Source organism: Arvicola amphibius, chromosome 9 (assembly GCF_903992535.2).
Source record: "Arvicola amphibius chromosome 9, mArvAmp1.2, whole genome shotgun sequence".
In the NCBI taxonomy this organism is placed as follows: domain Eukaryota; kingdom Metazoa; phylum Chordata; class Mammalia; order Rodentia; family Cricetidae; genus Arvicola; species Arvicola amphibius.
In genome coordinates, this window is record NC_052055.2 from 57,873,801 (window position 1) to 57,897,498 (window position 23,698).

General features: G+C 48.9%; 1 protein-coding gene across 6 annotated transcripts; it reads left to right on the forward strand.

Moving 5' to 3' along the window:
• The first annotated feature begins 1,179 nt into the window (after window positions 1-1,179).
• Prpf40b (pre-mRNA processing factor 40 homolog B) lies at window positions 1,180-23,694 on the forward strand. 6 transcript variants are annotated; one of them, XM_038341716.1, is made up of 26 exons: window positions 1,180-1,356; window positions 8,445-8,525; window positions 9,226-9,369; window positions 9,634-9,699; window positions 10,349-10,376; window positions 10,607-10,632; window positions 10,920-11,030; window positions 11,335-11,455; window positions 11,546-11,570; window positions 11,787-11,996; window positions 12,186-12,312; window positions 12,393-12,457; window positions 12,912-13,076; window positions 13,171-13,279; window positions 13,587-13,737; window positions 14,688-14,821; window positions 15,329-15,443; window positions 15,589-15,680; window positions 21,145-21,261; window positions 21,437-21,574; window positions 21,784-21,879; window positions 22,001-22,102; window positions 22,225-22,402; window positions 22,758-22,819; window positions 22,909-23,052; window positions 23,135-23,694. In XM_038341716.1, exons 1-26 carry the CDS (start codon window positions 1,354-1,356, stop codon window positions 23,225-23,227), a joined length of 2,703 nt encoding a protein of 900 aa, XP_038197644.1. In that variant the 5' UTR covers window positions 1,180-1,353; the 3' UTR covers window positions 23,228-23,694. The 6 variants fall into 6 exon arrangements, with proteins under 6 accessions (XP_038197644.1, XP_038197648.1, XP_038197646.1 ...); XM_038341720.1 differs by having other exon boundaries at window positions 23,139-23,694; XM_038341718.1 differs by having other exon boundaries at window positions 22,001-22,090.
• Window positions 23,695-23,698: the final 4 nt, after the last annotated feature.

Sequence of the window (23,698 nt, forward strand, 5' to 3'; positions counted from 1 at the left end):
ATAAGGAAGAGGGCTCCCAAGGGTGATTACATCCAGGTCTGACAAAGGAGAGAACTGATTCCTACAGGTTACACTCCACATACTTGCCCCAGCACACACACACACACACACACACACACACACACACACACACACACACACACGTTCTTTTAAAAAAATAAGGGAGAGGCTGGAGAGATGACTCAGTGGGTAAAGACAATTACCAGCAAGCCTGATGACCTGATTTCAATTCCCAGGGTCCAGAGGAAGGCGAGAATCCACTCCAGAAAGCTATTCTCTGACCTCCACGTGGGTGCGGTGGGCATGTGCCTCCCAATAAGCAAATGAAATAATAAAAACAAGAAAAAAGATAAGGGAGAGACACGAGATTTAAAGTATATAGTTCTTTTATTATTTGAGATGGCTTCAGGAAAAGCATATCAGAACCCAGGGGAAGGGCTTCTTCCCCCTCCTCAGTCTGTCTTTCCCTCTGATATCCTGCCTGAGGAATTCAAGAAACAGCTACTGATAAAGCCGAAGTTGTCTATAGACATAAAGAGGTGTTCGCCTGACTCAGGCTCAGGAAACTGCCACAGTGCTGAGAATCGAGGATAGGTGTAAGTGTTAATAGAGGAAACGGGAAAGTTCTTCACCCGGACTTTGGGAGGCAAAGAGGTGAAATGCATCCAGCCCTGGCTAGCAGTCGTCAGTTACTAGCCCACGAACCTCAGCAGACCCGTTAAGTAGCTTTGCGTTTCCTTATCTGCATAACCGAACGTTCATGTCACATTATAAGTATTATGGAGCCCGATTTCAAAACAGGGTTGAGCGAGAAGGCACGTGTGCACTCCTGGACCGGCCAGTCCAGATTTGTCGGCCGCGCCCAATACACGTGGTTCCTGGAACAGGTGTTAATAGTTCTTGTATGAATGACATAAAAAGTACAGAAAATAGACAAAAAACCCGCTCTGTGTGGAGCACAACGGTGCCCTACAGGCGGGTGGAATGACCGCCTCGGTCGAGTCCGAATCTTCGGGAAGCCTCGGAGGCGCGGGCAGCGCCGCAGATCTAGGCGCTGCTCAGCGCAGAGCGCGCGGGCAGCCAGAGGCCGGAGCAGGCGCGCCCCGCCCCCAGGGGCGGGCCCAGGACCTGGCGCGCGGGGGCGGGGCCTGGCTTCTCCGTGCCGGGGGCGGAGCCGGGTCGGGCACACCGGGCCGGTTGGGGGCTCCGCTCCTCGGCGAAAGCAACCGGAGCCCCGGCCACGAAGGGGTGCGACCCCCCACGGGCCCCGCCCTCCCGGCTGAGTCCCGGCCAATCAGAGCTGTTCTTACTGGCGAGTGGGCCGAGCCGGCCCAGCTGCTCTGAGGCTCTGGCATGGTAACGTCCCCGCGCGGGGGTGGAGAGGCCCGGGGCTGTCCCACAGCGCCTCCTGCGGCCCGGGCTCGGGCCGGGGAGGCCGGGGGGCCGCCGGGGTACCCGGGACCCTGAGGGAGGGCGAGGGGACCGAGGGGTGAGGAAAAGGAGCCCAGGAGAGGGGTGGGGGCGGGGATTTGGGGTAGAAGGGGCGGAGAGGCCATTATGGAGCCTGGCGGGGGTGTGCGGCCGGGGGCTGAGGGGACGGAGAGCTGAGGCTCTGTGAGGTGGAGGGATGGATGAAGTGAAGGGTGGGTCTGTGGAGAAAGGTCGGGGGAGAAGAGAGGGAGGGAGATGGAAATCTCTCCTGGGCTGTTTGGCGTGCCCTGTGCCCCTCCCCCAGACCCAGGCTTGTTGCTGGATGTCCTGGGTGCCCCTTAGGACCATAGGGGACTCACTTCTTTTTCTACCCATTCACAAAACCTTGTCTCTGAGGTGAGGAGGGAGCTTCTGAGGAAAGAGAGACTCCTGGTTTTCACCTCAGAGCTGGAGTAGCTAAGAAATGGATAAGCAGAGGCCCCTTGGTCCCAGCCCTGGCTCAACCTTCTACAAACTAGTAACTCTGTGTGACCTTGGGCAAGTCACTACCTTTCTTTGGGCCTCGAATTTCCCATTGGCTTTTAAGAAGGAAAATGGGCGAAAATGATACATTGGCTCTCCATCAGTTCCAAAAGGGGGCGGGTTTGGAGGAGGAGATTTAAGGTGAATGGATTCTAGGGTGTGGGAAGCATGAAGTAGGAGAGGAAACCCTCGGTTGGACTGGAAAAAATTGCCCGGGATTTGCGGGTAGGAGGAAATTTAAAGCTTGCATGGCCTCGTCCTGCTGGGCCTGGGTCTTGGAAATCCTGTTGGAGGAATGGTAGAGCTTTGTACGTAGAGGAAGTTGAACCCTGACTCAGAAAGATGAGAGCCAGAAGTAACATAACATTCTGTTCTTCCGGCGAGTGAAGAGGTGATGGGGATCAAAAGCAACACGAAATTGTATTCTAGAAAGATCTCCAGGCTCTTTGGGGGAGCGGAAGAAATGCTAGGGCTTACACACCAGAGTAGAGGCTAGGAAGGGGTTGGGGGAGGGGTTGGTCCTGTCTGGGCTCAGCAAGTCAATGGGTGATTAACCGGTGCTTTAGCTGTTGTTTGCATCACTGTGCATTGAAACTGGGCCTTGTGGATGCTGGGCTAGTGCCTCAGTGCTGAGCTACATTCCCAACCCAATTTCTGAGAAGTGTACCTCCTAGCTTTCATTTTATAACAGTTCCTTGGGTGAGTGAGAGTTGAGTCAGACCAGGCCAACCTAGGATCACTTGGCTGTCTGAGAATCTCAGGATTGTGTAAGGATTGGGATGAAAAGAAAACATTGAAGACAAGGCTAAGAAATGTCACCTGTGGACCTATCCTTCCTTCTGGGAGGCGGCTTTATGGGGTCAGACTGCTTGGATTCCAAGCCTTCCTCTACCATTTAACCTCTTAGAACCATAGTCAAGTAATCTGTCAGAACTCAGGGGATAGCTGATGGTTGTGAGAATTAAATGAATGTTTGGTGTGATTCTGGCTCATGATAAGCACCCAGTAACCATACTTGTTAGCTGTTATTTCTAGTCTCTTCCCTATGTTTCTCTATTCTCGTTCTCTGTTCTTCTGAATGCTTGGTTCTAAGATAACCCTTAGGTGAGGGCTGGGATGTTGTCTCAGGATGCTTCCATTGGTCTCCATGAATATATGATGACCAGATGATCAGGTGTCTCATTTTCATTATGACTCCCCAGTCACTGAACATGTGTTATGTTCCAGGGAAGCCCAACAGGTCTGCTTCCCGTCAGTTTCTTTCCTTTTGTCTTTCTTGCACTATCTACTTCAGAGTTCACTCAGAAGATAAGCAACCCAAAATTGTACTGGTACTGCAGCCCACTGGTGAGAGGAGCAGGTTTTTCAGGGAAGAAACTTGTGGAAGGGAAGGCTCTGACAGTTCCACAGTCCTTTACATTCCTCCCATTGCTCTGTCTTCCCTGGGTAGCTGATTGAATAGGCCACTGTTTGAATTCTGGCCAGAAGTCTCCATCCCAGTGTGAAGGTGATCATGCACGGTTAGCTTTCTGTCATGTAACTTTTCCCATGAGTATTTCATACCAGCTCCCTTTCCCTAAGCCAAAGCATCTCCACTATTCTACATGCTTCTATCACAGACTGCTCAGAATTTGTACAAAACATACGTGCAAACAGTGTTTTAGGTTGTATGCAAAACCCCACTAAAGTTAGGGATGAGACTGTTTCATCAAAACATTTCAGGTGGAGGGCTCTGTCTAGACAATTGGGAAGTATAAAAAAGAGAAAACAGCTTGGGGAGGTGGCTTAGTAAGTGCTTGTTGTGCTGGCATAAGGACTACTGGCCAGATACCCAGAACCTACAAAAATGTCTACTTCCTGCAGTTCTATCCTGGGAGGGCAGAGATTAGATTACCAGAGCAAGGCAGCTATTGAGGCTGACTGTATCAGTGAGCTCTGAGTTTGATTAAGAGACTCTGCTTTCCTCAGTGAATGAAGTGGAAGATTGATCAAGAATGATTCCCAACATAAGCTTTGGGTCTCTGTGTGCTCATGTGCTTCCCCCCCCCCCCATCTTCAAACATTATGAAATGGAAAAAGACAGAAAGCTTACTTCCGAAATGTAGGGAACGCCATGCTGGAGTGGAGAGGCGGGTAATTTCAGAACCCAGCAAACATTCAGAGGTGCATGCCACTCTGCAGTGCGCTGTATCCTGAATGGACAAAGAGTGTGTGGGGCAGGGTGTGCAGTAATGCAAAAGTCACACAGTTGTCTTGAACAAAACAAGACGGTAATCTAACAGTTCCTATACAGAAAGCACTAGGAGAGCCCTCGGGGACGGGCCAAAGTGTGGGATTGGTTATATTGAAAGGCTTTGGATGGTAGTTGAAGAAAAAAAATGTGTTTTGTTTTTCGAGACTGTTTCTCTGCCTAGCTCTGGCTATCCTGGAACTTCCTCTGGAGATTAGATTGGCCTCAGATTCAGAGATCTACCTACCTTTGCCTCTCAAGTGCTGGGATTAAAGGCATGTGCCATCATGCCCAATTTACTAATTTTTTATTGTGAGACAGGGTCTCTCTATGTATCTCTGGTTGTCCTGGAACTCACTATGTAGACCCAGCTAGCCTTGAATTCACAAGAGATTTGCCTGCCTTTGTCTCCCAAATTAAAAGCATGTGCCACCAGTATCTGACAGTAATTTGAGGAATTTTATGGGGTACGCAATAGGCACCACTGTACATTCTTAAGATGAGGTTGGAGTCTTGCTGATTTAATCACTTGCAGGAAAGGTAGGTATGAAGAATATCAGCTTTCTCTGGCAAACATTGCTCTTCTAAGAGAGGCAAATTAGATTCAGTTGGGGCTCATCTGAAACCAGCTGTGGGACTGTAGCCATGACTGTCTTACCTTTCTCACATGACAAGAGTGGAGTATTGGTATGTGTAGTGGCACTCCTGTGTTGGAGGTGGAGGCAAGAGGATCAGGCATTTCAGACTAGTCTATGCTACAAGACCAAACACAAACACTGGCGCATGTCTGTAATCCTAGCACTTGTTTTGTTGCAGGTTTGAGACTAGAGGTAGAGTGGAATATATAGCGGGCTCCTGGACAGCCTTATTACAGAGTGCTGCCCTGTCTCAATGTTGAGGCGTGCTTTGGGGGTGATTTTCAGATCTCTTCCAGCTCTGAATTGTATTTTCTTGATAGTAGGCCTTACCAGTGGCTCTCAGGTTTGGTGGGACTTAACAAGACCAGTCAAGAAACAAGTATCCATTCCAGCTTATGACTGCTCCCACCTAAATTTTTTTTCTAAAATTTCTATTATTTTGGATGAATGCACATGTGCTACTGTACATGTGTGGAGGTCAGAGGAAAAGTCGTGGAAATCAGTTCTCTATTTCCACCATGTGGGTCCTCAGGCCTGAAGGCAAGTACTTTAATCCACTGAGCTGTCTCATCAACTCATTTATTTATTTATTTTTGAGGCAGAGTCCCAACAGCCCAGGGCCTGGTATGCACCATATAGCCCATACCGGCATCAAACTCTGGATCCTCTCTATGTCCACGTGCTAGGATGACAGTGTCAAGCCACCATGCTGAGTTTACCTCTGCCTTTAAGAGTTTTCACTGTCATGGAGTTGTACTAAATGTTTTAGTTCGTTGAATCTAGCATGTGAGTATCCATGTTTAGAGTGGTGCCACATGGAACTCCACTAATGCCTGTAAACTTCCAGGGGGTGACTCTTGACAAGAAGGGCTGTGGTGTTGAGCATATAAAGGAGGGCTTGGGATAGTGCGGTGGGCTTTTGTGGGAAGTGTGTGCTGGCTGTGAAGTGGATATAGAACCTAGGAGAGGTGCTCTGTGCACAAGTGAAAACCTGAGATGGGAGAAGCCTGAGTATGGCTGGAGCACAGAAGACGGGTATGGAAGAGGCTGAGGCTGGCAAGGTCATTGGCAGCCTTACAGGCCTGGCTGGATAGGGCTCTGCTGTTCACTCTCGGAGCAGTAAGGAACAACTGGAGGATTCGAAGCAGGTGCTTAAGGGCCTGAGGTCCATTTTGAAGAGTGTATTGTGGGTAGTTATAAAAGTGGATATGAAGAGAACAGTTTGGGAGGCCACATAGATCAGATGGAAAATGTGGGTTGGGGGAAAATGGAAAGGAATGTCTAGATCTAAGAAATCTTTTGGAGGTGAAACTAAGAGAACTTGGGTTGGATTATCGAGGGTGCTATAGGAAGTAACTCCCAGGTCTATCTTGGGCAGGACTGGATAACACAGGGGCCTGATGAGACTCAAAGATGATTACCTGGTAGGTTAAAGCAGCTCAGGGAGGAAGAGTAGAACACATTTGATTTCCTCCCATGGTAACTCGTTTCTGACATTCCATACAGATAAAATTTCCAGAGAACAGGAACAGTGCCCTTAGTCGAAGACAGAGAATGGGGTCAATTGCAGTAGCTTGGCACATAACTACTTAGGACAAGGTCAAAGAGATATTTGTAGAGATAAAGGTTAGAAAGCATTTTTAACTGTCCAGGCCTCCTCAGAATAGGGGTAACTGAGAAGCAGTTGTGAGGTGTCTCCTGTTCCTCCAAGCTCCCTAGAACTCTCATGCTGCTTCTCAGCTTCCAAATAGGAAGAAGAGCAGCTTTTAGCTCCGTCTTTTTGAAAAGTGTCTGAGCTGAGTGTGGGCACACATCTAAGCACAACATGCAAAGGCAGAGGTAGGAGGATCTCTTGAGTTCTTAAGCTAGTCTGGTCTATAGGGTGAGTCCCAGGGCAGTAAGGACTACATAGTGAGACCTTGTCTCAAAAACAAACAAAACAAACAAATGTGTTTGTCAGTGCAGTGAGGCCAAAGGAAGACGGCAGACATTTTATCCATCCCTCTCTGACTTATTTGCTAGAGATGGCCTCTCACTGAGTTAGGCTGGTAGCCAGCAAGTGCTAATGATCATCCTGTCTCAGCCCTTCACAGCACGGGGTTACCGCCGTTCACAACCTGTGTGCATGTATTCAGGCATCCAAACTCAGGTACTCATGCAGCAAGTGTTCTTACCTACTGAGCCATCTCTCTAGCCCCCAAAGTACTTTTAAAATAAGGTTTATTTTTGTGTATTTAAGGGTTTGCTTGCATGCATGTCTGTGCCTGGTGCTATTGGAGACCATAAGAAGGTATCAGATGCCCAGGAACTGAAGTTATACACAGTTGTGAGCTACCATGTGGGTGCTGGGAACTGAACCCAGGTCCTCTGGAAGAGCAGGCAAGGGCCTTAACTGCTGAACAGTGTCTCTAGCTGCCCCCACCTTCAAATATTTTTGAGCAGGTAATAAAGCCATATAGTTACATATTTACAAGACACAAAATTGCATACTGTTTAAAGTCTTTTCCCTTGTCTTTTGTTTCTCTTATCACCAACATTTAAACATGGTAAAGCTTCACTGCACCTTGTCACTATATCATAAGGTGTTGACATTGATCCATTCTTATTTATGACTATAGCGTTCCATTTTATGTTTGCATATGATGAATCTTTACTGATGGAAATTTAAGCTTATTCTCATCTGTGTTTATAAAAATGAAGACTTTGTATGTCTATCATTTTATGCATATCTACTATATATATATATATATATATATATATATAATGACATTTTAGAATAGGAAATTTCATAGAAATTTGCTTCATTTGTTTTAAATTCATCCAGTATTATTGAGTACCTATTATGTGCCAGACCCTGTGGCAGGTACTTGGAATCCAGTCTTCAGCAAGTCATGTGATCCCTGCTTCTGTGGGATGGCGTCACCTCTAGGAGGGCAAACCATGCCCAGGCAGAGACATTGTAATAAAATTGGGTACATGAGGAAATTAAGGACGGGGATCAAATAGAGAAGAAATTGGAGAAAACCACTTTAAATAGTGTCATGTGTTCAGCTGTAGGGAAGACAGGACTGCTTAGACTGTGCAAGCCTATGTTCACGGTCAGGGCTTGTGAAGGAAGGGAGCCATCAGAGGTGAGGAGGATGGTCCAGTTGGTGTTTGGGAGCAGAAGTGAATGCAGGTGGATGAGTGAATATGAGTCTGGGTAGGAGGAAGCTGGTTGTAAAGACCCAGGACTGTAAAGGACTAACAGCCTTGGATTGAATCTTCAACCTAGTAAATTGAACAAGGGAAGACATCAACCCCTAACTGGCTTGAGAGAGGTGCAGGAGAATGGATTGATGTCATGGGAAGAGCCAGATGCCTGTAGTAGAGCCTTCTGTGACTCTGGCAAAGCGGGAACTCCCAAAATAAAGATGACATGAAGGCCTCTGTCAGCTGGCTCTCTGGGCTAGCACAGGAGAGCAGAGTTCTTCAGGGCTCAGGCTCAGAATGGGCGGGATGTGGGGCTTGGAAACTCTTCCTGAACTTGTGTTTCTCTTTCATCCTCATCCCTCTGCTTCCCTTCTGCAAAAGTCCATCTCTGTGCCCATCCTGGGTCCTATGACTTTTCTCTCCCTCAACAGTCGGTTCCCGATTCTGGTCCCCGGCCCCCAGCAGCGCCTGCCCCCTTCCCACCGGGGCCCCCCATGATGCCACCACCCTTCGTAAGTTTTATGTGTTTCCCTGGGCTTGGCTTTTCCAGCCTGCACCCTCAGCCCCCACCCTACCACTGCTGTGTTGCCAGCAAGAACCTGTACCACACCCTATGGTATTCGGAAGATGGGTGGTGTTGAGCGCTGGGGTGGGGAGAGCTGCTGCTTAAGCTCTAGTCCATAAAGTGACAGTTCTCCCTTTTGCTTTGTCCTGGGGAGAAGAGGGGCTGGAAATTGGAGAAATGGAAGGAAAAGACCCCTAGTGGAGTGAGGGCTGCGGAGGCTTCTTTCTCTTTCACTGTTCCTTACCTGTGCTCTTTACAAAAGCCTCTGAGTTTTGGGCTGCAATAGCATTGGTGGTCATGAGTTAGAAAGGGATGGGAGGCAGAAGCCTGGGATCCCTGCCTTCTCCTTTTACCTGAAGGTCTCTTGGGAGGAGTACAGCCTCCCCAGTCTGGTACTGTTCCCTTGTCCTTTTCCTTGCCCTCCCCAACTTAGGAAGCTGCGTGCTTACCATTGTGCTGGGGAATCCTCAATTACTTGTCTTCCTCAGTAGTGAAGGGGGAGACAGTGATGCCCTTTATTTCTCAGATGGAAGCCTTGGAGTCACCTCTTGGTCAGGATGAGGGTTGGGGAGTGTCTGACATAGGTGGTCTCTGCCATAATAAGACAGTGTCCTCTGTTCAGTGACTTTTTCTTTCCTCATTTCCAGATGCCCCCTCCAGGGATCCCACCTCCTTTTCCTCCAATGGGGCTGCCCCCTATGAGTCAGAGACCACCAGCCATTCCCCCAATGCCACCTGGCATACTGCCCCCAATGCTTCCACCAATGGGGGCACCACCACCACTTACACAGGTAATTGTTCTTTCCAAGGGGATCTTTAGCTGGGAAAGAAATGGGAGTAAGCATCTGGGCTTTAGAAATTGGGGAGGGAAGGGAGCTTTGGGCCAGATTCATCAATTTGTCTACTGAATGATTAAAACAGTTCTCAGGCATGGTGAGTATCCAAAACCTGGAGATTGCTTGAGAGTGTGCCCTAGATCAGGGTTGAAGCCACTCAGAGATCGGTCTGCCTAGCCCTTACTTACTAACATCGGCTGCTGGTCTTCATATCTATAGATACCAGGAATGGTACCTCCAATGATGCCAGGGATGCTGATGCCAGCGGTGCCTGTCACTGCAGCGGTAAGCTCTAGGGGCAAATAGGAAGCAGGCTCTGTCTTGCACTCTGTGGGTCTGACTTGGAGTGCATGGATGTGGACTTCTGTTCTCTCCCTCCTATCGTGTCTGCTCTGGCCCCTTGCAATATTTCTCACATTCAAATCCTCGCCAGCCACATACTCAGCAGTTCTAGTTTCCCACTCATCGCCAAAGGCAACATGTTCTCTCGTTACCTCTCGGGCCACACCCAGCACCCTTAAAGAATCACTCATTCAGGTACTCCTGCATTCTAGACACGCTAAGGTTTCTTCATATCACTTCCTCTTTGCCTCTGAAAGAGGCAGTAGCACCTTCTTGTGCTGTTGCTCAGTGTAGTGGAGTCTGAAGTGGGGTGTAGAATGTTGGCATCTGCTATGAAGAGATGGATCTCAGGAGCTGACTCAACAGAGTACTCTTACTTGTGGAAAACGAAGAAAGGAGCTACCATGCGACTCCCGTGGGGCCTGAGAGTCACAACCCTGGTGGGGTGGCGGGAACAGGACTGTTAGAAGGCAGAGATCCCTGGGAACAGGACACACATCCTGGCCTGGCCTGCTTCTCCATCCCCCATGGCCTGGGTCCTGGGGGCCACTGGGCTTGGCCCCAACCCTTCCCCCTCCTCTTTCTTCGGCAGACGGCTCCGGGTGCGGACACCGCCAGCTGTGAGTCTTCTGGGGGCCTGCTCCCCCCAGGCTCGGAGGTTGGGGGGCACAGGGGAGAGGGGACCATGGACTGGAGCCCACGCTGGATCATGCCTGTTGGGATGCCAGGGATTTTGGGATGTTGATGGGATCAGGGGTTATTTATGGGACGGAAGAAGGGAGGAGTAAGTGGGGAGAAGACGGCGGTTTGGAGCAGGGGCTTAGTAGGTTTCCTTTGGCTTCTTTTCTAGCTGCTGTGACTGGGACTGGCCCTCCGGTGAGTGCTTTTAGCTTAGGTCTCTGGGTAGAGAGTGGGAGGCTGACTGGGCGGTGGTGGGGCACACCTTTAATCCCAGCATTTGGGCAGGTGGATCTTAGTGAGTTTGAGACCAGCCTAGACAACAAAACAAGTCCCAGGACAGCCAGGACTGTTACACAGAGAAACCCTGTCTCGAAAAACAAACAACAAAAAAGGAAAAGCAAGTGGGAGGCTGATGGTTGTCTTCGGGTGAGGAGAGTTTTAGGGAAAGGAGCTTGACCACGATTCTGTGCCCCTCCCCCCAGAGGGCCTTATGGAGTGAACATGTGGCCCCTGATGGGCGCATCTACTACTACAACGCTGATGACAAGCAGTCCGTGTGGGAGAAGCCCAGCGTGCTCAAGTCCAAGGCGGAGGTCCTAAGTGGGGCTTTCTGGCTCTTCCTTTTAGTGTCTCTGACCCTCTCAAGTCCTTGGCCTTCCTTGAGTCTCCGTAACCATACTCATTGTGGTTCCTCTGACCCTAAGATCCCTGACTACCTCCACACACCTTGGAATTCCCTCCCTAGGGTCTTAGGAAGTCCACTTTCCCCCATTCAGGCAAGGCCAGGTGACAACTAAAGACTGCTACCGTATCCTCTATTCACTGGGTCCCCTTAGCCCCCTAGACAGGCTGGAGAGCTGCCCAGCAGCTGATGACTTCTGACCCATCCTCTTACAGCTGCTGCTGTCCCAGTGTCCCTGGGAAGAGTACAAATCAGACACAGGGAAGCCGTACTACTACAACAGCCAGAGTCAGGAGTCCCGTTGGACCCGGCCCAAGGATCTGGATGACCTGGAGGGTGAGGGGTCCTGGAGATAGAAGGGGAAGACTGGGCAAGGCTATTTGGAGACCTTTGCTACTCTGTGACTGTTATCTTTTCCCCTTGCAGCCTTAGTCAAACAAGAGTCTGCAGGGTAAGTGACTTGATCATGTATCCTTCCTTCTTGGAGCACTTGCGGGAGGGAGTGAATTCACAATTATCCTTCCTCAATGGGAGGAGAAATCTTATTTCTTTATGGGGTCAGCTGCTTTAGACTCAATCTTCCCCAAGCTAGAGCAGTTGGCCCACCCTGCCTTCCTGTCCTCGCATTGATGCACCATCACCCTTTTGGCTTATCGCTTGCCTACAGAAAGCAGCAGGCCCAGCAACTGCAGACCCTACAGCCACAGCCGCAGCCACCTCAGCCACAACCTGACCCTCCACCTATACCTCCTGGTCCCATCCCAGTGCCTATGGCCCTTCTGGAACCTGAGCCAGGTCGAAGTGAAGATTGTGATGTGTTGGAGGCTGCCCAGCCCCTGGAGCAGGGGTTCCTGCAACGGGAGGAGGGCCCCAGCAGGTGAGAGCTGCTCCTATGCACTGCAGCCTCTTTCTCTTCAGAGACTTGGGAGGGACATGTGAAGATCTGAGCATGACCCCTGAAGGGCTCCATGGGGAGCAAGAAAAGGACAGTTCATTGCTGAGAGTGAAGGGCACTGAAAACTATAAGGATTGTGGGTCTTGTGTCTGAGTCCCTTCTTCTCTCCAGTTCTACTGGACAACATCGGCTACTACAGGAAGAAGAAGAAGTTAGGCCAGAACCAGAGAGACCTGGCCTCAGTTGGAGCAATCGGGAGAAAGCAAAGCAGGCCTTCAAAGAGCTGCTAAGGGATAAGGTGCTTGGTGTGGGCTTCCAGGGAAGGCCTGAGGGGTGTGGAGGTGGGCAGGCTCCAAGACCTATGCATCTCTCTTCCAGGCTGTCCCTTCCAATGCTTCATGGGAACAGGCCATGAAGATGGTAGTCACTGATCCCCGTTACAGGTAGGCTTGAGCAGGAGGGGGGGATAGATCTTGTTCGTGAAAGCAACTGGGCCGGGAACTCCCTGAGATGTTCAATTCGACACTCAGGTCCAAGTGGCTAGGGTGGGGTGCAAGAGAAAGAGAACTAGAGTAGCTCCAGAATGAGAAGAGGGAGAGGTACAGCCATGCGATACTTAGTAAATGATTATTGGCTTAAATTGAACTATAGGGAATAGGGGCTCTAACAAGACGGGTGTCTGATGGTGACTTGAGACCACCTAAGCCAAAGGGCTTAGTGCTTCTTCACTACCTACTCACCCCTACCTATATTCTGGATGCCTGTATACTAAGTCCACACATGGGTTCCAACTTGGTGTTGTGGAGGCCTTTCCCCCATTTCTTGAGACCCTGCTTCATGGGTTGTGCAGGCTAATTCAAGCTGTGTCCTTCCCTGTCCTCACCTTGTCCACTCTAGTGCCTTGCCCAAATTGAGTGAGAAGAAGCAGGCATTTAATGCTTACAAGGCACAGCGGGAGAAGGAGGAGAAAGAGGAGGCCCGGCTGAGGGCCAAGGAGGCCAAACAGACCTTGCAGCATTTCCTGGAGCAGCATGAACGCATGACCTCCACCACCCGCTACCGGTCAGTGAACTGTGTTAGGCTGGGCTGGGGCTCTGGGACGCTAAGAACAAACAGGTTCTGTTTTCTGCCTACTCATAACCCATGTGCTCCACAGGCGGGCAGAACAGACCTTTGGGGACTTGGAGGTCTGGGCTGTGGTCCCTGAGAGAGATCGAAAAGAGGTTTATGATGATGTCCTCTTCTTCCTGGCTAAGAAGGAAAAGGTAATGGTTATAATCACTGGCTGGATTCTCAATTTCCTGTAGATCATGGGTGTTCATTTCTCCACACAGCCAGTGTCCCTTCTGAATTGGAAGCTGGTGTGGGACTTTTCCCTTCCTTATTTCTGCACTGGGCCAATAGCCCCGGATAGGGGAGGGCAAGGAGGACACTGATCTATGACTTGGAATTCCTCCCCTTTCCTGGGACACTAAAGTCCCAAGTCTGGCCCTTCTAAGGTTTTCTAGCTACCTCCTTTTCTCAGATCCTACTTTGCCAGCCCTGCCACACTTTCATCCCATGGCTTTCCAGGAACAAGCCAAGCAGCTTCGGCGTCGAAATATCCAGGCCTTGAAGAGCATCCTGGATGGGATGAGTAGTGTCAACTTCCAAACCACATGGTCCCAGGCCCAGCAGTACCTCATGGACAACCCCAGCTTTGCTCAGGACCAGCAGCTGCAGAGTAAGCCTGGCTCTCTGCCCTTTCTCCACTGATTTGAGACCTTAGAGCCTGCCCCTGCCTGTCCTGGAAACCCTCCCTTCTGTCATTGCTTCTCTTGGACTCGGGCCCAGATGTTTCAGATTGCCCCTCTGGTTTGCTGCTGTATCTGTATGTGTGGTGCTAGGGATGGTACCCTGACCCTTACATATATTTTACATCAGCCTTTTTTTTTTTTTATTAAACACGTTCTTATTTAGTGGCACTGAGAATTGAACCTAGGTCCTCAGGCAAATGCTGTACTGCTGAGTTCTACCTCCAGCCATAGGGTTCATTGTTTACCTGAACACGTGTGTCTTGGAAAGATATATGAAATCCTTGGAGATGATGGTATCTTTAGCTCAAATGAAGGTGTTCTAAACTGTCTTAGTATTGTGGGCCTTAACTGTAGTAAGGAATTGCTGGCTTGTGGTTATTGACAAAATAATTCACCTTTTTTAAAAAACTGTTTTACTGTATTTCTCTCTCTCTCTCTCTCTCTCTCTCTCTCTCTCTCTCCTCTCTCTCCTCTCTCTCCTCTCTCTCCTCTCTCTCTCGGTTGTGAGCCACCATGTGGTTGTTGGGAATTGAACTCAGGACCTTTGGAAGAGCAGGCAATGCTCTTAACCTCTGAGCCATTTCTCCAGCCCCACTTTTTAAAGCTGCATCAAGGCCTGACTGACTTCCAGTTCCCTAAGATGTGATGCCTCAGATTCTAAGATAAACTAGGTTTAGATGGTTGTTTGTACAAACTGAATTGATCAGTTGAGTACTTGCCCAGGAACCACCATTAGTGACTGCTCCCATATAGCTGTACTTCACTTTTCTCCACCCCCTTGAGAGCACCTAGCACTCACAGGGGAAGCCTTGAGAAATGGGGTCTGAAGGGCTCTCCCACTGATACGGTGCCTGCTGAGCTTCTTCCCCACGTGTAGACATGGACAAAGAAGATGCACTGATCTGCTTTGAGGAGCACATCCGAGCTTTGGAGAGAGAAGAGGAGGAAGAGCGGGAACGTGCCCGGCTTCGGGAGCGGCGCCAGCAACGGAAGAACCGGGAGGCCTTTCAGGTATCTTCCTGTTCTTGGGATCTAGACCACAGCCTCTCTGTAGTGCCTCTCAGTGAGGTTGTCTGTTGACTAGCCCCTTTCATGTTTCATAAGACCATTCTGCAGTAGTGCCCCTCCAGGGCACTGTTTGTACCACCCTCAGATGTGAGTGCCAGCTAGACCAAGTGTCTTTCCCTTTGGGTGGAGTCAGACAGTTTATTCTCAGCTTGGAAGCAGTAGTAGTGGGTTGACTAAGCTGGACATAGTAGGAAATTGAAGCCAAGTTAGAAAATTGTGCTGTCTGCAGGTTTCTGCTTTACTGCCTCTAGACTGGCTTATTTATTCTGTTTGTATATTCATGTTCCTCCTTTTGTAGTTTCCTCCTTTGCCTGTGTCTCCGCGTCTCTGCCTCCTTTGTGTGAATTGCCCCTACTTGTCCAACTCTGCCATTCCCTTCCCTCCTCCCTAGTCCCCGGCCATGCTTCCCTCCCTATCTCATTCTCCTATCTCCGGCCTTTCCCTGTTCAGACCTTCCTGGACGAGTTGCATGAAACAGGGCAGCTGCATTCCATGTCCACCTGGATGGAGCTGTACCCAGCCGTCAGCACTGATGTCCGCTTTGCCAACATGCTGGGCCAGCCGGGTAAGGCAGCCAGGCTTTCCCTTGTCTGGTCTGGCTTCCTACCTTGCCAACCTCTCTGCAACCCCACTCTCTGGCTTGTCCTTGACCCCACCCTGGGCCTTGGGAAGCTGCCGCCCGCCAGGCCCCCATCTCTCCCTTTCTGCAGGCTCTACTCCTCTGGACTTATTCAAGTTCTATGTGGAGGAGTTGAAGGCTCGATTCCACGATGAAAAGAAGATCATAAAGGACATTCTTAAGGTAGGAGAGCCTGGTGTGACGGATGGACAGAGAGACAGAGAGAGAGAGAGAGAGAGTGTGTGTGTGTGTGTGTAAGTCACACTCTAGACCAGGATCCCTAATTCAGATTTTTCAGGAACAGGGCACCTTTCCCTGGGGATACAGATAGACACATTTTCTAGCCAGATGTAGCGATGTTTATCAGTATTCCCAGCACTTGTGAAGCTAAGGCAGGAGGACTGCCACAAGTTCAAAACCAGTCTGAGCAATAAAGGGAGTGCCAGCCATGTTGATACACTGTGTCAGAAAAATAAAAATCAAAGCAACAAATCATTTTCTGCTCCTAGGAGCTCATGACCTAAAACAAACTTAAGAAATATTAGCCAGGGACAGGTGTTACTACAGAGACAGAAATCAGAAGAGTTGAGAGTGATCAGTGACCTCACCTTCAGGAGTGAGTAGGTGGAAGATGTAGAATGATGTAAGCATAGGGTCACTACAGGAGCAAAGGCAAGTGGGTGGGAAGGGCGTAGTAGGCCTGAGTAGCAAGCACAGCTAATTGCAAACTCTTACCCCCACAGCTATGCCCCTCCCAGCCTGTAGGGTGTTTTGAAGAATTTGGAATTTATTGCTAATATTTTAAAATCAGATTTTACAAAAATATGTTTTGTTTTGGTTTTTGAGACAAGGTCTTACATATCCCAGGCTGGTCTTGAACTCCCGGTCCTTCTCCTTTCACTTCCCAGTGCTGGGATTATAGGTGTGCACCACTATGCCTGGCTTCACATAAAAATATGGATCTTCAGTGTCTCTTGCCAGTTTGGATGATCTGTCAGCACTGGGCTCCTTCTGCAAGGCATGCCAAGGACACTGGCTGAGATGCCACTGCTCTTTTAGAAAAAGGGAGAGGGTGAGGCGTTCTTTCCCTCACTACTCTTTACTGCCTTCTTAGCACTGGCAAGGTCAGCTGCTGTCCACTAGCCCATGCGCCCTGTCATTTTCTTTACTAGAGAAATAGTTGTCCGGGTCTGTACAAGTTACAGATGTGAGTTAGCCAGTGAAGGGAGCTTTGTGCTCCAAAAGGATAAGTGTGTTTCTTTATGGAAGTAGGTGGTATTCTAATATGTAATTCTATTGGTATTCTAAAAGAAAACACTGTTTGGGGCTGGAGAGATGGCTTAGTGGTTAAGAGCACTGGCTGCTCTTCCAGAGGTCCTGAGTTCAATTCCCAGCAACCACATGGTGGCTCACAGCCATCTATAATGAGATCTGACGCCCTCTTCTGGTGTGTAGGTGTCTATGGAAGGAATGCTGTATGCATAATAAATAAATCAACCTTTCTTTAAAAAAAAAAGACTATCCTAATTTTCTAATAAATACTGTATGTATTTGAAGAGATCGTCCAATACAATGACTAGCAGCAGGACTTGGGGTCAGAGTCCAGATGAAGCCCTTACGTGTGTGAGCTTTTCTAAGCATCAGTTTCCTTGTCTCAAAAATGGCAAGTGTTCCACCAAGGGACACCCAGTTACTGAAAACAGTGACTTGATGTCCAGGTTGAGAGGGACATGAGGTAATGTTAGGTAGATCACCTTATAAAGCCATGGATGTTGATTGTAATGCAGTCACCTGTTTATTATGGACTTAATAAACCAAGTGTAGTGGTTCATGCCTTTAACCCCAGTGGAAGTTGAAAAAGGAGGATGGTGAGTCAGCCTGGGCTACACAATGGGTTCTATCTCTGAAGACCTGAAAAAACCCTAAGAGTTATGTTTCTAAGTGAGATGCATCCTGTTGTCCTGAGATTGTCTCTATTTCTCTGGAACCACATGCCCACTAGAGCTTTGCAAAGAGCTTTAGGTGCTAAAATAAGATGCTTAGATTTTTAGATTGTAAATGATAGCTCATATGGTTGTGGAGAAATACTTCCCAGTTTGTCTGTATCCTTAGGGGAAGTGGTAGTGAAAAGGTAGTTTAGCTCCTTAAGCCTCAAGATCTTAAAAGTGATGACAGGTACTTGAGCTACATATTTTAGCTCACTCTTGTCCCTGGACTTGATCCCAGTACTGACCTGTTATCAGTGCTCTTTGATACAAAGGTTGGAGAACCTTATGATGCCAGAGACTGTGTTAGCAAGAAGGAAGAGGGTGGGGAGGATTACTACTCAGGCAGCTCTTGCGGAGTCTAGGTGGCAGATGAGACAAGATGCCATATATTCCTTGTAAATATGTGCTGAGGCCCAGCGTGAAGGTGCATCTTCCCTTATTTTCTAATAGAAAAGCTTATATCTCTTGTGCATTGAGGTGCTGTTGAAGATTTTTATTAAAAAAATTTGTTAATAAAAGTTAGACTGGGCATGGTGACAGATAATTTTAATTCCAGCACTTGGAAGGCAAATAGGTAATCTCTGAGTTCTAGGCCAGCTTGTTCTAGAGTGAGTTTCTAGGACAGCCAGGGCTACACACATAGAGAAACCCGTCTTGGAAAAAAATAAGTGAGAGTTGGGTTGGTGAGATGCTTTAATGGGCAAAGAGTATTGCCACCAAGCCTCATGGCCTTAGCTGGACTTCAGACATCCACAATGGGAGAAGAGGAGAACCAATTTCACATATGCCATGGCACATGAGTGTCCGCATATACACATGGAAAATACTTTAAAAATGTTAAAGGTGACTTTTTTATGTGTCCCTCTGACCTCAGTATTGATCAAAGGGTTATCAAGGTCACCAAGAACAATTTAGAGATTGCCAACGACTGGCTTAAAGGTGTTTTCAAGTCTGATGAGAACTCTGACATTTATAAATAAACAAATAGGTAGGTAAGTAGATAAGTAGGTAGATAGGAAGATGGGGATATTTAAACTCAGTGGGACAGAACCACTATAGTAGAAGTGCCAGATTATTTTGTGACGTTAAGGGAAAGGTGCAGGGCAGGCAGTGAATGGCAGCACTGCTTTAAATATTAAGGATTTTAAGCAGTGATAGTTAAGCAGAAAGAACTGGCTGTAGGGTGGATCTCTGCGAATTCAAGGCCAGCCTAGCCTACAGAGTGAGTTTCAGGACAGCTAGGACTACACAGAGAAACGAGAAACCCTATATGGAAAGCAAACAAAACAAAACAAACGTGCTTCAGAAGACAAGCATTCCTGAAGTAACTTTTAAAAACAACCTGTTTTAAAAAACAGCAGGAAGGAATAAGCATATAAATACCATATACAGGGTAATCTTTTTTTTTAGATTTATTTATTTATTTATTATGTATACAGTGTTCTGCCTGCATGTATGTCTGCACACCAGAAGAGGATACCAGATCTCATTATAGATAGTAGTATGTCACCATGTGGTTGCTGGGAATTGAACTCAGGACCTCTGGAAGAGCAGCCAGTGCTCTTAACCTCGGAGCCATCTCTCCAGCCCCTGGGTAATCTTGTAAATTATAAATACCTATCTTTATTAAATAGTTAACATTGGGCCAAAGTAACTGGTATAATGGCCTGCTGGGCTCCTGTCTACACCATCTGAGAAAATGGTGTGGTAATTTTGGACAGTTCCAATTTCTATTCCTTCTTTTGGGCTCCCAGTTTAGGAGGCCAGGTGACCTTAGGAGTTCCTGTGGCCACCCACAGTCACATGGACTGCAGGAGCACCTCTCATCGCCTAGGACAATGTAGGGCCCTGACCCTGGAGCAGATAGAAGACTGGAGATCTGGGCTAGAAGATGAGCGATGAGTATGGGAATTGTGCATTAGAATAGCAGTCTGGTAAAGGTCTGAAAGTCAGCAGATGAGGGGTGAAACTGCCAGGGAGAATGTAGATCAGGTTAGTTAAAAAAATAAAATAGCCAGGCGGTAGTGGCACATGCCTTTAATCCTAGCTCTTGAGAGACGGAGGCCGGTGAATCTTTCTGTGAGTTAAAGGCTATCCAGGTGTACAGTGTGAGTTCCAGGACAGTCAGGGCTACACAGAGAAACCCTGTCTCAAAAAACAACAACAGAAACGAATAATAATGAAAATAGTGTAAGGGCAGTTCTCAGGAGGGAAGTGACAAGAAAGGTCAGGATACAGGAATCCTGGAGATGGGGGTACTGTATAATTTCATAGGAAAGTAACTTCCGGCTGTTTATTGGCTGAAACCTCCACACGTTTATCTAGTGCTTCTGAGCCTCAGTTTCATCCTCTATAAAGTGGGGATAATCTACATACCACATTGTAAATTTTTAAAAAACATTCATCAAGTGTCTTGCTTGTAACAGGCTCTTGATAAATGTTTATTCCTTTTTCCTGTGCTGTGTCCAAGGAATTGAATGTCAGGAAAAGGAACAGCTAGTTTGAGAAGCTAAATGCAGGATGGAGGGCTATTCTAAGTAAAGGGAGCTGTGCCTTGGGAGGACAGTGAAGAGGGTGCTAGAGGTGATGCTTGCTACACAAGCATAGGGACTTGACTTTGAACCCTCACCACCCACATAAAGTCTGTTTGCAGCCCCATCACTGAAGCAGGGCAGACATGATCCTAGCCTGATAGTTTAGCCAAAATGGAGAGCTTCTGTTCCAGTGAGACCAGTCTCAAGGGAGACTGAGCTGTACACCCAAAGTTCTCTGGTTGTGTCCTCACTCGCACAGAAAGGATGTCTTTGGGAGGGCTAGAGCCTTGACTGAGAGAGGACTTCTGGGGAAAACAAGAGTATATTCCTGATATCAGCAAGCAGGAAGACTGGAGGAAGCCAGCTGTGTGGAAGGACAGGGAAGTTGGCCTATGACAGTATTCCATTTACCTCTCACGTCAGCTTGGCCAAGTGAGATTACTCTCCTTCACCTCAACTTCACTGGGACATGGAGGCTTTTGGATGAGAAATATAGAGCCTGACCATGTACCTAAGACAATGGACGTGTTTTTAATATTGCTGGAGAGTTACACACTCTATGGCCAACATCTCTTCCAGGAACTCTGCAATCAGGGTGGGTATAGTGCTTGAAGCACAGATTTGGGAATTAGACCTGAGATACAACAGATCAAGTGCTTTCATTCTTGTCTGCGTAAAATTAGAGACCGACTTAACAAAGAGAGCAGGAAGGTTAAAGGAGAAAAGTGTCAAGCACTCAGCAGAAAACCTATTACAAAGCACTCAATACAAAAGGCAGAGGGTGTAGCCCAGATGTTAAGAATGCATGGCAGCTTCCATGAGCAGCGGGAAGGCCCAGCTGTGGCCAGAGGAACAAAGATGTAATTGTGAAAAACTAAGTCATCAATCAAGACTGAAGAAACTTCCTGACTTTCTTGGCTTCATATGAACCCACACAGGTTGGAAGGGGGGAGGGGAGGATCCTGTGAGGTGAAGACTTAGCGTGGTTTCTAAGGTGTGTCACAAATCTTGTGGGTACTCTGTAAGGGCAGAGGCCTGAACGCCTTGCAGCCTGATCCTTTGTCCTATTGGCCTTGGGTCTGGGCCTGTGGTGCCTCTGGCCTTCACGCACTGCTGTGCCTACAGGACCGGGGCTTCTGTGTGGAGGTGAACACAGCCTTTGAGGACTTCGCCCACGTCATAAGCTTTGACAAGAGGGCTGCTGCGCTGGACGCAGGCAACATCAAGCTGACCTTCAATAGTGTGAGGGGATGGGCAGGGCTGGGTGGTTCTCTCAGTTATCCCAGTGTCTTGTTCCTTCTCACTACCCTGCTGTTTATCTTGGGTTTGGGGAATGATGGCAGGAGTCCAGACCCCACCTTCCTACCTCTTTCAAGTATGCCTGACCCTGTTCTCTTTTCCTTTTCCTTTCCCTCAGCTGCTGGAGAAAGCAGAGGCACGGGAGAGGGAACGGGAGAAGGAGGAGGCACGAAGGATGCGGCGCAGAGAAGCTGCCTTTCGAAGCATGCTGAGGCAGGCCGTGCCTGCTCTGGAGCTGGGCACTGCCTGGGAAGAGGTCAGGAGCACAGCCTGGCCCCACTCACCCTCAAGCCTGAGGGCAGCGGAGCTTCTCCATCACTGAGGGCCCACCCCAGTCACAGCACAAGCCCTGGGCCAGCTCCAGTTCCCTTCCTTCCTCTGCCCTAGCCCTGCCCAGTGCTCGTGGCGTGTCCAAGCTGGGCCAGGCAGGGCCTGGTCTGATCAGCAGTGCTCTCCCCGTTCAAGGTCCGTGAGCGCTTTGTGTGCGACTCAGCCTTTGAGCAGATCACCCTGGAGTCGGAGCGGATCCGGCTCTTCCGAGAGTTCCTGCAGGTGCTGGAGGTAAGGTACTTGGCCACCCTGATCTGTGTACCTGGCCAGCCAAGGAAGGGGACTGAGGGTATTCTAGAAAAGGGCTCACTGAGACAGGAAGGCAGGTTCTCACCTCTCCCTCTGCCTCTAGCAGACTGAATGCCAGCACCTCCACACCAAAGGCCGAAAGCATGGCAGAAAGGGCAAGAAACACCATCGCAAGCGTTCTCACTCACCTTCAGTGAGTTGGCAGGTAGAGGGATGTGGGGGAGACTAGACCGTTTCCTTACTTGGCTCTGGACTATGTCCCCAGCTCCCAGGTGAGGGCTTCTGGAGGACAGAACTCTAGGATGACTATGTCTCTTATCTGCTCAGGGTTCTGAGTCAGATGAAGAGGAGCTGCCCCCACCATCCCTCCGGCCTTCTAAGCGGAGGCGGCGGAACCCCTCGGAGTCTGGCTCTGAGCCCTCATCCTCACTTGACTCAGTAGAAAGTGGGGGTGCTGCCCTTGGAGGACCAGGGTCCCCATCGTCCCACCTTCTTCTTGGGTCAGGTAAGCAGTTTCTAGTAGCCTGGGAGCTAGAGGACTGTTGTCCTGACAGAGGCAGAGCAGGTCCCAGATCCTTTGTAGATGAGGATGGGAGAGCCTGGCTGTGGAGCCACATTTCCCATCCCTGCCCAGGCAAGGAGCTGGGTAGAGGAAAGGAAGCCAGATTCAGTCTTCCTCAGACCAGGAGCCAGCATCTACAAACAATGTACAGGGAAGATCATGATCTCTCTCCTCCCGTGGGACTTAGAATGTACAGGGAAGAACATGATTTTCTCTCTCCTCCAGTGGGACTTAGTATTATTATAAGTAATAATATATATATATTATTTTTATTTATATTTTTATAATAAATCTATAGATCATGGTCTTCGGAAAGCCAAGAAACCAAAAAAGAAAACTAAGAAGAGAAGACACAAGTCGGTGAGTAGCTCTCCTGAGATCCTGGAGTCTGTTTTACCTGCCTTCCAGCATGCTGCTCAGTTGCTTAGATGGACTCTGAACTTTTACAGAACAGTCCTGAGAGTGAGACAGACCCTGAAGAGAAAGCTGGCAAGGAGAGTGAAGACAGAGAACAAGAACAGGACAAGGACAGGGAACTCCGGCAGGCAGAGCTCCCCAACCGCTCCCCAGGCTTTGGAATCAAGAAGGAGAAGGTGAATGGAAGGACCTGGCTTTGGCCCCAGCCTGTGACACACTGTACAGGGGGCTCAGGTAAGCCACATCTTTGCTCAACAGACAGGCTGGGACACATCAGAAAGCGAGCTGAGTGAGGGGGAGTTGGAGAGGCGAAGGCGGACACTCCTACAGCAGCTGGATGACCACCAATGACCCCACGAGCTCTTTCTGCCTTGGGACTTCATGAGGCAGTGGCTCCAGGGCCGTCCTCACCATCTGCCTCAGACTTCGTCTGTCTGGTCTGTGTCCACTTTCCCTAAATAACCCACCCCAACACACTACTGTTAGCACCTCTCAAGGTTGCTCTTGGTGTTCAAGGGTCCCCTAGTTCTCAGAAACTAGTGCAGTCCTTGCCCTTAGCCCCAGACCAGAGATGGGCAGTCTATACCACACGGGGTGGGTGATGCCAGTAGATAAAGTGTGAGAAGGGGTTTCCAGGAAAGCGACAGGCTGGTGGACACAGCCTGGGTGGCAGAGGGCAGGGTCCTCACCCTCTAGCATCAGTGCCTGCTCTTGCCTGACCTGGCCCTGGGGCTCCACCATTGCTTCCTCTACCCCTGGGACCTGATGTATGTGTTCTGTTTTTGTTTTTTAAATAATATTTATAACATGATCTACAACTAT

Coding starts and splice junctions, on each gene's coding strand:
- Prpf40b (XM_038341716.1), top strand. Junction 11,571..11,786: donor GTCAAACAAGAGTCTGCAGG/GTAAGTGACTTG, acceptor GCTTGCCTACAG/AAAGCAGCAGGCCCAGCAAC. Junction 12,313..12,392: donor AAGAGCTGCTAAGGGATAAG/GTGCTTGGTGTG, acceptor TCTCTCTTCCAG/GCTGTCCCTTCCAATGCTTC.